Raw genomic sequence first — 19,240 nt, 5'->3', positions numbered from 1 at the left:
TCTGCACAGATTGAAATAGTTCAATAAAATAAATAAAACTTTCTAAATTGAAACTACAAGAAAATAATATGTACACCATGCTCCCTTTCACTTTGAATGAAGCAGTAATTTTAACTTATAAAGCCAAAGACGCAAAATTTACATATATTCCTTCATTAACACATTAAAAAACATTGCGTCCACCACGTCTCTCATACTGAAAGGTCGCATGCTTATGAACAGTTCAGTTTAGAGCGACACTAACTGAACGTAGTCTTCACTAGCACAATTAAATCGTGTTTTTTTCTCCATGTAGTTTTTACAGTTCTCGAGAAGTTCATCGATGATATATAGTTTCAGCTTGTCGACGTTAACGTGCTAATGATTAACCTGAGCTGTCGATGTAGATATACAGATCAGTCCAGCCAGAACTGAATTATTTATGTATTTCAGGCACAGTCATCAGAATAGAACTTTTTTCTCATTGGTTTGCTGTAAAATCTTTTTCATATAACAACTTGACATCAACTATTTATGTGCAAATTCATGTACATTAACTACATATTTCTGTAATCATTGCGTGTTGTATGCACTTGTCAGAAAGCCATATATCATATCATATCCTCTGTAACTTGTGCTTCTAATCTCAACCTCATTAGATGTGTGGAACAACTAGTTACCTGCTCAATAAGCATCCACTTGTCATTCTGTACTATCTATTCAACCAAACCCTCAGACTGATGATAATATGGCGAAGTTAACATTTTCACTACACCTAGCTGCTGCAGTTGATTTTTGATGCGTTTTCCTGATGCACCAAATCGTGTTATTTATTGTTCCACCAACAAATTAGTCATGCATTATGTTAATTCATCGACCAAATATAAGCTTCAGCTTATTTGGTGAAATAAGTTATAATGACCAGCATCGATGCCAATTATCTTTTTTGTTATTTTTGAGCAGATTCCAGCTATATTTAGCGAAAAGGAGAACCAAATAATAAAAAAAACATGACAGTTTTTTATCTAGATAATGTAAAGCCACATTGAGTTCTGTGTCCACCATGGGTAATCGAACCCCAGATTTTAAGGTTGTAAGATTGTAAACTTACCACTAACCCACTGGGGGATCTAAATAAACTCAGCACCAGACATTGCTTTGCGTGTCACCGAGTTCACCAATTACAAACAGTATATCTAACATTATAGCCACAAACCGTATGCTGCTAAACTTGAGTGAAACAAAAAGAAATATTGAGTACTAAGATGACGGAGACTATTGTATAGATCTTGCCTTTGCTCTTCCCACCTTGAGTGTCATCTCTAACTGATATGAAAACAATGTTAGCAGTGATCAACTCATGTTGAGGTGTGCGTGAAGAATGGAAGATACATGGTATAAAACAACCCAGAAACTCGTACCAAAAAGCTAATATACCTATCTTTAAGCCTATCTCCACCATTAACAAAGTCAAGACAACAGCTTCTGGAAAGGACCACCCAATACTGGCGGAACAGTGTTACTGATAAAGCTCTGAATCGTGCAGTCTCCTCCAGGCTGAGTCCATGTGAATAAGTTATGATACAGCTTGAATAGAGGAGGAAAAGATTGCACATAATACAGCATATGCCATATACAGGAGATCAAGTCCCAAAATACGAGGCATGAAATGGAATGAACTGTGCAGCAAATCCGGTCTAACAGGAACTTCATTTTGGTGGTTTCATAAGCTTATGGCTAACATAACAAGTAAGCTAGAAGGCTTGATTGAACCACCACTACCCTCATCATTAGGTGGTTATTACAGTGTAATGGAACAACTGATCAATTCTGTTACATCTGAAGCTGATACATGGGAACCTTAAAAATTGTCAGAATAATCTAGAAGTAGCTTCAGTTCTGAAATATGCCTAAAATAGAGTCCAGCTATCTATCCTTGCTGACAAAATGCATAGAACTTGCATCAGAGTAACATTTGTAATTTAGATTATAGCCACGCTAAATACCAGAAGATGCACCATAAAACGTGGATGTTGGCCATCTGACTGCATCACCATCGAGACTAGTCTGCCTCAAAGATCACTACTCTTGCCAGTCCTATTCAACATCTTCATCATAGATCTAAGTCTGCCTTAACAATCCATCCAGATACTGTATGTTAACTTTAGCTGACAAAATTATAATGTACAGCAGATGTGATAACAAGGCTGAAACTGAGAAAAAGATTCAACCATTCTTCAGCATTGTGTGCAAATGACGAATCCTGTAAAACCACAAACGTGTTCTACACATTAAACAACGGCAATGCTGATAGTCATACCATTATCACATCTTTTTCAGGCACAGCTATCTCTCTAAAAGAAACACTTAGTGGTAACCTTTGAGAGACATCTCAACTTCACCAGTTTGATTATCATCATGGGAATACTAAAGTCATCAATTTAATCAATTTACTAAGTCATCACTTAAAGTTACAGTAGAAAATAAAGCCATACAATGTCCAAAATATTTTCTACTCCATCCTGGAATTTGCACCATCTGTGATCAGTAAGAGTTAACGTTATGCAGCTAGATAAGATTTAAAAGATATAAAACAACTGTTTAAGACTTGTAATGAGATCTAGTTCAGCCACCCATATCAAGGACTAATTACACCCAAGCCTTAGCAGCATTGCAGAGCACCAAAAGTGCTTACAAACAAAATTTTTCACTAGAGCCTTGTAGTGTAAAAGACCATGCATACCGTCATCGAGCCATTGCTCCTTACTACTTAACAATAACCCAGCAGATTCCCACCAAGCAGAGGATCGTCTAAAAGATGTTTCAGGAAACAATCATGGGTGGACAAATACCATAAAGCCACCATTGACATAATTGGTTACCACCAGATCTGAGATGCCCCCATATAAAATAAACACTTGCCACCACTGATAACTGTGGAAAAAAAAGCCAAGACAGAAAATGTAGCTTGGGGAGAAGGTTAAGCAGAAAAAACATACCACTACCTATTCAAAGACTGAGGAGAGTTGATAGACATCCGTCATTATAACCATAGATGTTTCCTACACCACATATAGTGAGAGAGTTAGTTGGGCATTCATAATCTGGTGCACCAACAGTACTCTGCATAAGGCTGATGGAGCATTCAAGTTTCCCACAAGAAGCACAAAGATGAAGCTGGAAGCCATGAAATAAATTATCTTCTAGATTGCTGAAAGCAATAAATCACAAATAGAGTGCCACCAAAATAATATTTGAAACTGACTCATTGGTGTAGAATTCAGAGTGATTGGTTCCTAGATGGTTGATAGAAAGCAACTGCATTGTATTAACATCACTTGGATGTATGTGCCAGGTGATGCAGGAGTAAATGAGGAAGCTGACAAGCTTGCAAGAGAATCCCCTACTGGCAGGATATCAACATCATCTGCAATAATAAGGCAAAAATGTCAACCATTGAAGGTCGTCAGCATTCAAAGGGAACGAGATTGCTGGAAAACAAAGTATCATATGGTGTAGCTAGAAAAAGCAAAAGATGAGGAATGAATAGGGCAGTATATAGCCACAAGGTACTGGTAACATTAGTGGAGAAACTCTTCTCCCTCCTACCAGAAAGCCAGCCTCCAGACGAATTGCCAGTGCTTATCAACACAACTCCTCACAGTGTCAACATTTTAAGAAACACCAGATACTCTCACATTCCCTTGGAAACTAGTGGGTTAACTAACTTCACATTGTGAATTATAAATAATCAAGTACTGAATGTTTTCATAAATAGAACATTATCCAGATAATGCTTCCTCTAGAACTAAGTATTTATATTCATATCTAATCCTCAATTAACTAATTGTGGGTAACAACTGAGAAAATAATTTATAGAAAAATAAAACGTCTTTACAACAGAATTAATTTTGTATAAATTCTTTTATGATGCTATTGCTTTATTCTCTGTATTTTAACATTTCAGTGTTTCTTCCATAATTGCTTCACTATGTCTATCTATACTATGCCCATCTTAGGAATCAACTACAGAATTTCTAATATTTTAAGCTCTCAAACTTACCACTCAGCCACTGGCATAGGTCTCTACTATGATTAATTGAATACACTCACATGTCTCTGTTATTTGATATTTGTGAAGTCAAAATAATATTCATTGATGACTGCAATGAATAAATGAATATAGCATGGAAGTTATTGTAGACAAAGCTTTTTCTTGTAAATCAGAAATTTTATTACATATATTAATTATAAGTTGGTTTTTTTAAAATTGGAATAAAGTGATACACACAAAAAAGAACAATTAAGTCATTACTTCAGAAATACTTTTTATTCTCAGAAACATCTATTAACAATTTAACTTCAATAACTTCTACTACAGCAATTATATATTTGAACCTGAAAAGTGTAGTTACATAATAAGAGCACTCAATTAAATTCCAAAAAAATAAATTACATTACAAAGAACCCAATAAACTGACTAGGCAAAGAAAATGCAGTAACATGGCTTGATCAATCAAAATAATGTGTGAAAGCACACCTTTCCCTAAACCATTTTTTTTTTATCCATGTAGGATATTTTTTTTCAAATTGATTCTGTTAATCTGGTTAAGAAAAAAAAAGTTGAACACAGATTAAAATAGACATTTTTTTTCTTAAAAAACTAAAATTTACAATAAAAAAAAAGATCCTTTATATTCAATCAGTATCTCAAACCAACTGGATTTCAATCCAATTAAACCTGTAATTAATTTGATATCGAAGTTTTCTCTCATACTTAATATTTTCTGCATGTAATGAAACATATTCACTTACAACACTGATACTAATGCTAAACAAAAATTATTTTCATGTAGTTATAAAAACCTTTGACAAACTCCAAAATGTTTGTGGCAATTTGGTCTATTGTTTTATTTTCCAGTTGCTAATGTTTTGGTACTCACACACCCCTACTATACTGAGCATGAAATGATTCTGTAGTATTCAAGTATTTACTGATCCTAGAGCACATACACAACTACACTGACAACTGGCTAATACGCTGAATTCTAGATATGTATAATGAAATGCGTTACATTTGCAGTGTCATTTCAATCAAATATCAGTATCAGACATTAGTTAATATTAATTTACAACAGACTGTCAATGACAAAAACAGGCTTTTTTTTGGCAGGTCTACATTTCAAGAAGTTTAATCTAAGGCCAATTTTCTATTTAGTTAAAAAAATTTTCTGTAAGTATAGAGCTTCTGTTGAATACATATAACAAAAACAAGAGGGATCCTTAATATCCTTGGCATTGAAATTCTTTTAGGCAAGATTAGAGTAAATTAATCAACAAGACCTTTTTATTAGTTGTATTTTTGTGCACTAGCAATATTAAGCATGGGGCACACATATACCTGACTCAATTTTATTACTCATCAGGATCTCTATCATCCTACCCTCAGTTTGAAATTATTTTGGGCAGGATTAGAGTAAATTAATCTTTGAGACCTTAGGCATGGTCAAATACATCAAATGAAAGAGTTTGACCACCTGAGTCCAAAACTGTAATTAGATCTCAAATCAGTCAAGAGATGATGGAGTTATTAACTAAGAGTTTGCACTTGAAAAAACTCAGCCATTCTATGAGCTGCTATGCTGCAGCTAAAAAGTGAAAATACAAGATATTTACATCAATGATAAATGGTTGGTGCATCCTTCATTTATTGTCTCCAATAATTGAAGGAATACAATTATTCTTTAATGTGTTTATGTACATACTATATGTATGTTAGTAAAGTTTTATCTAAATAAAACTAAAAGCTGCATATTTTCAAGTAAGACAACAAACAACTTCATATAAATGTGTTTTTTATTCTATCTGATGTTTCAGCCTGTGTATTTTTTTAAGGTCTTTGAGCATCACAGGTTACAAAACTGATTTTATAGTAAAAGAAAAGAAAAGTACAATTATAACATACACTGGTGCATGGTGAAACATACTAAAAGTTTTGTTAAACAGTTTGGAGTCACTGATCATAAAAGTTAATGTAAAAAAACATAAATAGAATAAACCTTACAAGAATAATACTTTTTACAAGAGCTAGGCATTGTATCTATTAATAGAATGACATTTTGATTTAATCAAAAGAGATTCCATACCTTTCCTGTCAAGAAAGTTGGCACAAATCTGTAAAATTTTGATTGAATAAGGTGTCTTGTTAGTTATGCCATGTATGTTGAAGTGATGTTCAGCAGTAGCTTCTTTATTGTTAAGATTGACAATGGCACGAATATGTTCTTTGAAACAATCATGTATTGGAGGCTAGATTCACATAAATATATAGATGAAATGTTATTTCACAGACAGTGTTCTTAAGTGTGCAAGCTTTCTCTAAACCATCGGTCTTAGCAAAGCACTTTTTAGATTTTAGTAGATCATTGTTATTGAAGAATATCCTTAAGATTTTTACCAGATTCCTGTATGATGTGGATATCCAAACCAGATCTTCTAATCACTTGACAGATAGCAGTAGTTAAAGGTTCATACATAAAGGGTATAACCCATGAAATAGCGTTTGATATAGTGGTTTATTTTTTGCTTTCATGTGTTAAAATCTTCCCAGTCAAAATTGTGAAATGTCTTAGTAATGTAACTATAAGGATAGCCATTGAACAATAGAAGCTTTTGAAGTTTCCTCCTGGCTTGCAATTTACCATCCATGGTGTTGCAGATTTTCCAATTTTTTTAAGTTGACCAATAATGACATCCTCTTTAGTATATCACGCAAGTCAAAGTGTAGAATAATACATTTAAAACATGGTTTAGAATATAAGGTAGTAATAAGTTTGCAGTTTTTGATAGTCAGAGTCTCCAAAAGTGAAAGAACCTCTCATGCAGGAAGAGAATGAGAAGTGTAAAACCTGGTGACCAGATATGCCATTGTTTTCATAAGAAGAAGATAAGCTAAACTCTGTTGAGACAAGAGAGAAAGGAAACATCTGAAAGTACAAAACATTGAATGGGGGCGAGAATGGACATAGATCCCAGAATAAGTCCCCCCCTTTACAACCAAGTAGCCACAGTAAAAGAAGGGAGGAATGGAAAGAGAAAATATCCCAAAAAACAAATAACAGTAGAAAATAGGTCTAGAAAGGAATGCCAACCCCAGGCCATGAATATGGCAAGGGAGGGCTCTCATAATGCCAATGAATGCAAGAGGGATCATCACTGAGTCAAAGAGATCATGGAATGGGAAGACACAAAAAAGTGGATAAAACATAGAAAACAAAGGAAGGAGGAGCTGAGAGAAATGTGTTGGAAGGTGTCAGACACATTGACTCTGACCAACCACAGAACAGGTGAAGAAGACCATAGATGGGGTCAGAAAGAGGAGAAACAAAAACAGAAGAGAAGTGATTGTTGGCAGGAATTGAGACTAATAGCAGTAGAGGAGATAGGTACCCACAGAGTTTAATTAATGATAGTCCTTGAGAAGACTACTGATAAAGGAAAAATGAAAAAAAGAAGAATGCCTGGAACAAGGAATGGGAAGGTTTGGAGGAGACTGATCTAGACAAGGAAAAGGAGTAAAGGGCAAGGCAAAGAAGGAGGAATAAAGCTGGTAAGATAGTGAGGACAGAAGCTGTATAACATTAGTCATGGTCACTAGGGAGAAAGAAACACCACTGAAGGCATCTGGGCAAAGAAAGGGAGCCAGATGAATAAGTACACAAGAAGAAATGAGTATAGTAAAGAACATAACCTGATCCAAGGGGTCCTGACAGCAGGGGAACAAAGTATGGAGGGATAGAGCAGAAGAAGTGGAACAGACTAAACAGAGAAGGGAAGAAACACCTACAAAGGCCCATATGAAGCAAAAAGAAGTGCCCCAGATAACAGACAGAGTTAAGGGAGAGAAAACAGGAGAATAAAGTGAAAAAGAAGAAAATACAAAAATGAGGAACTAGAAAATGAGACAGAAAATAAGGGGCTTAATCCCCAAGTTGACCAGATAGATAACAATTACAGGGAAGGGAAAAAAGTCTATAAATTAGGACAAAAGGAGTCACAAATGTGAGAGGGATGAGGCATTAGGGCATGTGAAAGGAGCTATGAAAGAATAAAACTAATAATCAGCAAAGAAGAAAAGACAACATAAACCCAAGAATCATGAGTGAGAAAATGAAAAAAAAAAAAGAACATAGACAAAAGAGATGGAAAGAAACATACATAACAATGAAATTCTGAAAGAGGTTGAATGGCTAAGGTCATTTCACGAATAGTAAAGTTCTATCTAAAACAAATCACTTCTGTTCAATACAAATCTGAGGTGAAGAATGAAATTTCTATGAGTGCAAATGCATACGAGAGTTACTGTTCATGGAGATGTGTTGCCCTCCTAATGGTGGAGGGCTTTTACTGCATTATGATGTCATTATACAGTAACTTATTCACATGGAATTAGGTGAGGGTTGCCTTAGGCTAATGGTGTGCAAGTCTCTCTGGCAGATGTGTAAGGAAAATAGTTAAAATGTGTGATAAGGTGAGTATATCATCTTGGAATTCCCTATTTTTCCACCTCTTGGAAGGTGCAGTTTCCATGTGTCTAATCTGATCCACATCTGATGCCATAAAAGCCAGATGTATGCTATGAAAGAAATTATAATGCAGCAATGTCTAAGTGCATCACAGCCTCCAACAAGGATAGCAGGAGTTCAAAAAGTAAATGATGCTATTGAAGAAATTTGTATGAAAAAATACAATAAAACCAGTAATAATGTGGTGAAACACTATTATGATTTTGTGAGTCAGCCTTTATCTTTAAAGGGCAAACTGGATGTCATCTGCAAGGCTGTTTAAGTTGTAAAATTTAAACTTCAAGAACTTAACTTCCTCATAGAATATGATTTATACACTACACGCCAAGGACAGCTCATTGGGATTAATCTTATCAATTGTTTTTACTGTAAAGAAAAGAGTATTTTAAAGGAAAGTGATTTTGTGTATTACAGACATTTGGAAGAATTTTGGAAGGGCTGGATCACTGGCTCAAATTTCTGATAAACTTCAGTAAAACTGAAAATAAAAGTATATGGCACAAAGTACACATTCTCTTACTTGCCATTATCAATCATCCCTGGTTCAAATTTCAATGGTTATGCAACACTAATGAAGTAATAGAAGCATGTAAAGAATTTGTCACTGCATAACTTCAAAACTAATACTTGAATGAATCAATGTTTGATTCTGACACCCCCAATCCAGGACATTTCATTTTGAGTTTGATCAAACAAATAAATCAAACTCTACTGATTTAAACCTCCTCCTGTTTTCTCAAAAATAAATCAAGAGAGTTAACTACCTTGAAAAAGTTCAAAAACATCACACAACTCTCCAAGAAATTCAATACAGCTACTGCACCTTCAGCCAGAATTGAGGCCACATTACTTATAGGAGCTATTATTCTTTCCTTAAAGCATAACCTTCTCTCCAACAAAATGCTAGAGATTCTTCTGTTTATTAAAATCGCCAACTTCAACTAAAGAATTTTATATACTATGTGTTTGTTATAGTTCTTTTATAACTACCTCCTAAAATAAACTTCTATGTGTTAAAAAAGAAAAGGTACTTGATCTTTAGAGGTAAAAACTATGATGTACAAGTATTTTAAATATTTAGTGTTTTCAAATACTTCTTGGTTAATATTTTATACTTTAAATATTCTTCCAAGTATTTTGAATTACATGTGATTTTCTCTTGTCACATCTATGACATTTCCCCCTAATAGATTGACTAGAATTCACTGGTAAGAAAAGACATACTGCCATGCCAAGTCATAAAATACATGTAAAATACGAGTTTCCTCTCACAAGCCTGGATGTTGTTGCCAAACTTTTCTTTTGGTGATTTAAAAACTTTTTGTTAAAAATCTGAATGTTTCTCAGGTAAAATCATCCATATTATAATTTAGTAGATTAAAAAAACTATTACAAAATACACATATTTTAAAAGGCTCACTAGTCTGTGACCTTTTGAGCTCTAGTAACTTACTCAAATAGCCAATCATATTTTTATTTTCATTAATAATAAAGTAGAGATTAATACCATTAACTTGAATGATCAAATGTTATCCTGTGATGAATGTTTACAAAGTTAAAGGAAATTTGTTTCACCTACTCTTTATTTGTTAAATAATATAATAGTCAGTATTAGCAGAAATAGATGAATAGAAATCAAATTTCAACATTCCTTGAATTCTGTCATACAGTCTCTTATTCAGCCTTTTTGATTTTTAATGTTTGAAAAAACCTGTTACAAAGACTGTATATTTTAAGCAACTCTTGGTTTTTATGACCTTTTGTCTTTAAATGATCTAGTTAAGTAACAAATCACTTAAAAGTAGATACTAACATTTTTGAGAAGTAAACTATTATCCTATGAAAAATTAAAATTAAGAAATTTACTCTCCCCTACCTCATAATAATAAAGGCTAAGAAATCACTGTACCAATAAAAACTTGTGAAAAACTGGTTGTCAGTTTGTGCAAAAAGCTAATTTTTTATTCTGCATTATAAAACTATAAACATTATCCTCAAATATTTTGGTCCTCAATGCATAAATAAACATCCAGTAGCTCTTTGTCTGACTTACATTTGTTACAAACCACAATACAATATTTATTACCGTTGTTCTCACAACTTCCCTTTCTACATTCTTTAATAGAAAAGAAAAGTGTCATTTCCTGGCAACAAAAAAAAATAATTATAATCCAACCAATCAGCACTTACACCTGAATGTTACACTAACTTAAAATCTACACATTAGATTTGCAAATATTATATAAAGATGTACACATCATCTTCAGTGCACTGATAATTAAAACTATGAACTACAAAAACACAACAATCTCAACAACTGGAAATGTTGATTAATCTGTCCAAAAAACCTCTATTTTTTGTACTTTTAAAATATTTTCATAGACACACAACTTGGTCTCTGTATTTTTAAAAGAATTATTTGCAGCAAACCAATTCTTTTAGATTAAAGAAAGAAGTCAGTAATATTCATTACACACAATACAGTTACATGGTTAATTAAAGTCTTAAAAATAATAAAGCACCCAAGAAAATAGTTAAGTGTTTCAAGTAATTATGATGACCAACAAAAAAATTAACTGTTTAAAAATACACAACATAAGAATAAAATTACCCAAAACAACACTTTTTAAATGTAAATGAAGGCATCAAATACATAAGTGTAATATTATTCTAGCATAAAAAATACCAAGCCGATGCCGTAAAGTTGACATTCTGAAAGTACTAAATTTGAATAATTATCTTTCTAATTAATATCATTCACTAACTGATTCTGTTTTTTAATTCACAATATACTTGCATACTTGCCTTGTTAGTATTAGTTAATAAACAGATAATATTAAAATGACATTCTAGAGAATTTTAAACTTAGAAGCAACCAATAATGATTCAAATTAAACTTTCATCCTTAGATATGGTCAAATACATCAAATAACAAAAATGAGTGAAAAAAAGAAAATATAAACTTAATTTGTCATACTCTGTAACTAGATCATTGACATCCATATAAATATATATAAAACAACATAACACCTACTTATTGATTCATTGTAGTTGTAACTTAGGTAAAAGATAACCACCACCAATAATCTAGGAAAATGGTTTTATTATTATTTTGAACTAAATACAAAGGTTTTGATGAGAAAAAAAATTCAGATTTACTCTTTTTTGCTTCACACAGATGTAAAATAAACAAACATCCATAACATTTGGAGATTTTGTAAAATATGTTTCAGGAACAAAGCTTTAGAAATACGTTGACATTTAGAGTTGCTTCTACTAAATGTGCTGAGACAAGTCGAAAATACGACATCCTAATATCAGAAAAGCTTCAATGCTATACTTCAATGAACAGTGACTTTGTTATTCTGTTGGTTCCTCTGAATTTTTACATGACTGTTGCCTGCAAAGAGTAGAATCATATGCATATTTTGAATATCACTGACCATGGTGCTTTTCACTTGTAAAGAACAATTCCCAGATTTATATGGTTCATACTTAAAATATACATGTACAAATATACATTTCTTTGCTTAATATGAAAACCTTATTCCATTTGATTTGCTAAGTTTTGAAAGACTTGATGTAATAAATAAATAAAAGAGGATCAACTTGCTTTAACGAGCAAACAGATTGGTACTTGTGATGTTACTTAATTTCCTTCATAGCAGCAATCATAATTCATTTAGTATATTCACCAACATAGTTTTGAATTTTACTTCTCCATTCTCCAAACTAATGAAAATTTGGATATTTTTATGACAAATATGTTTAGACGTTGAAATCTATTTAATGAAAAATTTAAAACTATATATTTTCCTGTGAAAATATAGTTCTTTAATTCATGCATGCCACCAAACAGCTATACAGCTAAACACTATTGTCATTAATCCCATAAACTTTACAAGATTTACAGTGCACATAAAAACTTGCTTTAATTGCAAGATTTAAATCTTATAACTGCCTACAAACAGAATGAAAGCTAAAGAAAACTATTCAATTCAAATCACTAGAGCTAATTAAAAAGATGCCAGTACTTCCAAGAATTATGTAAACAGTTATAGATGCTGTAGAATAGAGAGCACAAAATTAAAACAGTATCTATTTCAAAAATACACTTACATTGGTTATTGGATAAGATTTTTCTAAATATTAATGTACAGCTTTAATAACTTTATGAGTACATACATACTATAAAAAATGTTGAAATATTATTTGTAACAACACTACAATAATTTCATGTTTTGTTTCAACAGTGGTATTGGGAACACATTTGACCAACTGAAGCCACACACAAGGAACACTGGGTGCTTTTCACCATTTCGCTGTGACTAGTGAATTACAGCACAGCAAAACAAAACAACATGTGCAAACCTGTTCATCAATCTGTTTCACAAGACACCTGAATGGTAAATATTAGAAAATGGGTGAACTAATTTGGCTATCATTTTAATATTTCTTCATAAAGTTTTGGATTCTATTCTAAAATGATGTAAATTTCTATTTCAAAATATTCTTTTTGTAAAATTTTCCAACCCTAGCAAACAGGTTAGGCATAATGGCTGTATATCAATATGCTATATTATCATTTTTTAATGTGCTAGAAAATGGCATAACTTAATCTCATGATTCTAAAAATCAACAATATTTAAAATGACTTGTACCTACAATTTTTCACAAAGGTAAAAACAGTTCTGTGTAATCTTGAAAAATGTATTGGAATACTGTTTTTATTTGTTGGATCTTTTCTTACTCACTGACTGGAATATTAAGATTATTCCAGAACTGCAATGCAATAACTACTGTTAGTTGAAAATTATCCAAACAAGAAATTCTACTGATATGTAATGAAATATTTTGTAGGAAGAAAATTTGTTTAAAGGTGAAGTTAAGAAGTCAATGTTATTGTTAATGAAAGTGAGAAATTTTACTAATAACACATATTCTGTATCAAATTTTTAATAAACAGTGAAATGAGTTTTGTACTGACAAATTGTTAGTGTACAAACATGACAGCTTCTGGATGAGGAAGACTGAGATTAAAAGTGAGTGGGCCTAATGCAGAAAGTCCAACATGCAGAAGTAAATGCCCCTGGAGCAAGTCCCACCCTGATGATTGATATGAAAACAACTGTAGAATTGTCAAAGGGATCATAACCAAGTGATCCACAAGATGAGATAGGAAATAGGAACATGCCAAATATGCAGTCATGAGTTTCAGAACATTGATATGGAAGGCAAGTTCCACAGGAGACATGAACCGGGAAGGGAGGGCTGTCGAATACTGACCATAGTGTTGGCACAATCCAATCACTAAAACAGATCCTTGAGATGAGAAGGTGGCAGCATCAGAAGAAAGGACAGAGAATCATGAGAGATTTTCCATTGGATGCTCAAAGTCCATTGAAGAAGCCTCATGTGAGCCTGGTCTGGAGGAACAAAGTGTTCCATAGATATGAGAGTCTTCAAAAGAGAGAGAACCTATCACATAAGAAGTATAGGAGAGGCAAGAGTTGAGGTGACTAGATACTCCATGTCTTGCAAATGAATGGGAGAAGACTGAGTCAAAAATTGAAGAAGACTCCAAGATGGACTAAGTATTGAGCTGGAGTCAGGAATTACTTGGAAAAGTTGACCAGCCAACCCAGATGAGTTGCCTCTTGGAGGAGAAGTAACATGGCCAAGAAGAGGCAAGGAGAAACTAGTCATTCGTGTAATAATAGAAGCAAATTCTTGACTGTGAACATGGGAAGTAAACACTTCCATGACTTGGTTGAAGATGTAAGGAGCCTGATCTTGGAGAATGAAATGAAGGAAATTATTTGAAAATTGTGGGAAACAGAATGGAATATAGAGAAAAAAGTCCAAGACATTGATCTTGGTCATCCATAGTTCAGAGGAAAAGGACCAATGGAGAAGAAGAAACTCCTCCATCTTGAACCAGATAATGGTGAAGAGAAAAATGGTTGACATGATGCCAGTCTCTGGTCTTTTGGGGGGGCAGCAAAAAGATGAAAATACAACCCTGGAGATTTGTTAACACAGCCTCAAGATGCAGAAACTGCTGTGGATTGGAAGGAGGAAGGAAAGGTAAAAAGGACAGAGGAGGATAAGACAAGAAGTAAAGAACTTGAATGACCAATTGGTTGGCTACAAAAAAAAGGGTCTAAAGGTCAGCAAACAGAAATAGAATGCCCCTAGAGGGCCTGAGCCAACATGGTAGAAAGGGAAGGAGTAACCAACAGGACATATGATGGCCAACCTAATGAGAGAGAGATATATGGAGGGATTACAGGGTTGAGAAATAGGAATGGACTCATAAGATTGTGAGAAATGAGAAACCAAGGAGGAAAGGTAGGACTGGTGTCAGGTAGCTTTGTCCTTAGTTTCCAAAACATAAAAACACCTCCACAGATTTCAAGGAAAAGAAAAGGAGCCAAAGATACATCATGGAGGTAAAAATGGGGAAGACAAATGCAACAGACAAGACTGTCATGTCCCAGAAGGTCCCAACAACAGAGAAACCAAGTAAGCAGAAACAAAGCAGATCTCAAACCCTTGTTCAAGGTATTGAATAGGACTGACCATAGGTCTCCAGAAAAACTAATAGGATCACTGTGTAAAGCTTCAGATATGAGATAAAGAGAGGATAGGAAACAAAGGAAATTGGTAAGAAAAAGGCAAAGATGGGAAAATATGGGAGTTAAAAGTAGAAGGGATTCAAGAAATTGGGAACAGAAAAGGTAACTGACCATAAGCCATAACATTCAAGGAGTCAAGTAGGTCAAGGCATTTGAGAGTGAGAAGAAAACATGAGTCATCTATTAAGGAACATGAAGCATCAAAGGACATAGGAAAAACGGAAAGTAAAAAACAAACCAGAGAAGTCAAAGTTATAGATATTTGAATAAAGAACATTGTCGTCAACAGGTAAACAAGAAACCTACTACAAATCTGGGAAGTATAAATAGCTGATCAAAGTCATTGTCCTCATGGTCAATAGGGGAATGCACTTCAGATGCAGGGACAGGAAAATGAGAAAAGAACCGACGCAACAATGAACTATGGTAGTAACATTTTCAACAGTCAATGATCCACCAGTTGCCACAGACCTAGGGTCAGTGTTAACAACATTGTCAGAACCTTTCACTTCACAATTCATGGTCATTTGTAGCAATTCTACAGACCAAAAATTTGTTGTCAGTTATTTAGTGGCAATGTAGCTTTAACCCTTTTGCCAAGGGCTCGGTATAAAATACAGGAGTTTGTATATATATATATATATATATTTGTACACATTAAGTATTTATACTATAACTTTTAATGCTGTATGTGTATCTTCAAAAAATTTGGTAGACTTTCAGTAATGGTTCCAAGTATTTTTTATTAAAGATTTGTTTGTGAAAATATCGAGTCTGTTTTGTTACTAGTCCAAGTGCAAAGTTATTTTCATGTCATGATTAAAAAACTATTTTTCGTCCCAAAAATCTCAAATATTATTTGTGTAACCTCTAAACCTGTTAAATACATTTCAGATGTTTGCTTTGAGTAAAACTTTATATTTTGTCTATCTTAACTATACAGGGTATATCAATTTGACCAACCTCGTAACAACCATAAAAAATTAGGAAATATAAATTATGCTTTCTTCATTCTAGAATGACTACAAATTATAACACGAAAACACAAATGTTTAGTCTAAGTAGCTTAAATCTCATAACATTAGACATTTATTATTTTTATTATACTGATCTTCCAGTCATGCCTGGCTAACAATACAGAAGTTACAATAACGCAGTGCACATGCACTCATGCTACTGTATCCAAGAATATAAAACTGGCCTTTACAAAGTGATCTGTCTTGGCTGGGTTTTAGTGGATGAGTATTTTGTAAAGTACAGTCATGTTTCAGTTATAATACATTATATATGTATATACATTATTACTATTTACAAATAAGTTCTTAAGCTTATTTTTCTTAAACACAGAACAGTAAATAAAGAAGCAAAGCAAACAATTATCTCTTCTAGTTACGATCTTTGTACTCGTTTACTGAGCCTTATAAAATTTTGCATGTAGATGATGTGAAACAAAATAGTTTTTTTTAGTTTTTATATGTACAATTCAATAACCAAAAATCATAAATTACTATATCATTACAATAGAATGCCACTATAATTTATAAAGCTTAGTAACTAAGCTGCATTTCAGTGTAAAAATATTAAATTTTTAGCAGACTAAAGACACAACCTACCTCCTTAAAATCTTACTTCAAAAGAAGAGATGGCGTCCTAAGAAGTAAAATGGCCAAAAAGTCACTAGGGGACATTCTGAGCTTTCGATTGGTTATTCATGTCATATTAAGAAGTAAGTGTATATAATGGACCGTTACCAAAAATGTAAAGAGGTGGACGGGGTGGCACTGTGTTTGATTTATTACATGAGCAACATATTAGCAAACTGAAAAGATAAGAGGCTCTTATTTTATATTATAGATTGTCAATATCAGTGATTTGAATTCCTAATTCGTACGAATCTATAGACTTCATATTTTGACATCACAAACTTATAATTTGAACCAGCGCTGCATTGATCATACCACGTGACACACAAAATCAATGTTTAACTGTGTTTTTTAATATTGAATTTTAAGATAAGAAATTCAATAAGGTATAATGCTAAAATTTGAATTATAAAATTGAGTAAGGTATAATACTGAAATCTGAATTATAATCTACATATTGATGCCAAACTTACTGACATAAATTCATGAAATAGTAGATCAATAAAATTTTGAATGTAAGTCAAGAAACGTGATGACATGGCCTTTCACAAATATCTAGAGAGATGATTCATTTGATAGATGAACATGCAACTATAATGAATTTATTAACTGAGACAATAAACTTTCATGATCAAGAGATTAGGAAAGTATCTAGAGCATTAGTAGGTATTACTAATGCATCAATATATACCAGAATAAAACAGATTGAACATCATAAATAAGGAGTTGAAAAGCTAGTTTTCAACACTATATTTCAGAATAATTTACAAACCATTATTGTTCCCTGTAGGAAGTAATAGGACTGAGTTAGCTAAGTTAGTACAGGCACTGTACCTGGTTGCAGATAGAAAGTTAAGCTCATACTTTCTGCCCCCAAGTAAATTAGAAAGAGTGTTAGACGTAATTGAAAGATTACCCTCGTATTTACAGTTTGTGATCCCCACGTATAGGCAAGGCCACTGCCATAAAGGATACTTTAAGAATATTTATAGATATACCCTTTAAAATCAGCAGATAGAATGTTTAAGTTATATAGAATTGTACCCTTATTATTCGCATTAAACTACTCTTTGGCTTTAACTATAGAAAACGAAAAGCCATAGATTGTTATTTCAAGTGATCAGCATATGTATTTAGAAATGATGGAAAGAGACGTATTAAGATGCATAGAGTGGCCAATCCGAGTATGTGACCCCTAACTGAGGAATATATTCAGTGCCTATTGTAACTTGTAACTATGTAATATTTGCAGGAAGTAAAAAATAGAATAGCTGAATTATGTGAAAAAAAAATAATTAATCCTAAACCATTATATTTCTATAAAACAAGGATCCCAGGGCCTTGGTTGTTTAATGGAAAATATTAGTAGATGCCCTGAATCAGATGTACATCACTTTGACTATCAGACTAGAGTAGTTAAGCTACGAGATAGCAAATACCTTAGGCTAGCTAGAAACTCTTTGGCACATGGTCAAGGAATAACATTACCCTCCAGTATTAGAAGCAAAACTAAATATATGGGAACTAATTTGAAAGTGAAAATTCCAGATCTGCAAGAATTATTGATTAAGAAAGAATCGCAGTTACTTCAGAGTGTAAATATAGAGACAGACATTACTTAACTCACAGAAACTCAAAATTTGCCCCCTAAGAGATCAGGGTTAAGTATAGAGGAATTTCAACAGCATGTAGATTACTTGTGAGCTACAGCAGAAAGAAAGAGGTTAGATAAGTGGAAGTTATCTAATTCAGTGATGGTAATATTGTGCTTAATAGTAGTACTAGTAACTGTAGTATTGTATAATGCACGTGACAAATTGGCTTTAATAAAGTTGAGGATATTAGATGGGCTGTGTAAATTCAAAAAGAAGAAAATAACAGAGCCAGGCAACAACAAAAGGTTGTTCTATTTAGAGGGTAATGAGGTGGTTGAACTAAATGACTGTGACCCATCTAATTAGGACACACACCAATTGTATAGACTGACAACAAAATTAGGTTAGTCTAGCGAATGAATAATGATAGTGGTTGAACTAAATGACTGTGACTCATCTAATTAACACACACACACCAATTGTATAGACTGACAACAAAATTAGGATAGTCTAACGAATGAATAATGATAGTGGTTGAACTAAATGACTGTGACCCATCTAATTAGGACACACACCAATTGTATAGACTGACAACAAAATTAGGTTAGTCTAACGAATGAATAAGGATAGTGGTTTCTAAAATGCGAACATTATAGAACAAAATTAATAAATTTAGTTACTCAATGGCCACAAAAAGCTTGGGAATCAATGCTACCAGAACAAGAAAGTTAGGGTGTGAAGAAAAAATAATCAGAAACGAGATATACCTAAAAAGAGTGGAAATGCTCGAGTTACCTGCG

At 33.1% G+C, this 19,240-nt stretch overlaps 1 protein-coding gene across 2 annotated transcripts in view; it reads right to left on the bottom strand.

Moving 5' to 3' along the window:
• Positions 1-5,817: 5,817 nt before the first annotated feature.
• LOC106470293 (Golgi-associated PDZ and coiled-coil motif-containing protein-like) overlaps positions 5,818-19,240 on the bottom strand; it is a 61,466-nt gene continuing 48,043 nt past the window's right edge. For both annotated transcript variants that reach the window (XM_022398899.1, XM_013930838.2), the window contains exon 9: positions 5,818-11,964. In XM_022398899.1, the coding sequence (XP_022254607.1) occupies positions 11,925-11,964 (40 nt within the window). In that variant the 3' untranslated portion in view covers positions 5,818-11,924. The remainder of the gene's footprint in view (positions 11,965-19,240) is intronic.

Source organism: Limulus polyphemus, unplaced genomic scaffold (assembly GCF_000517525.1).
Source record: "Limulus polyphemus unplaced genomic scaffold, Limulus_polyphemus-2.1.2 Scaffold3927, whole genome shotgun sequence".
NCBI lineage: Eukaryota > Metazoa > Arthropoda > Merostomata > Xiphosura > Limulidae > Limulus > Limulus polyphemus.
This window is presented reverse-complemented; position numbering and strand designations above follow the sequence as displayed.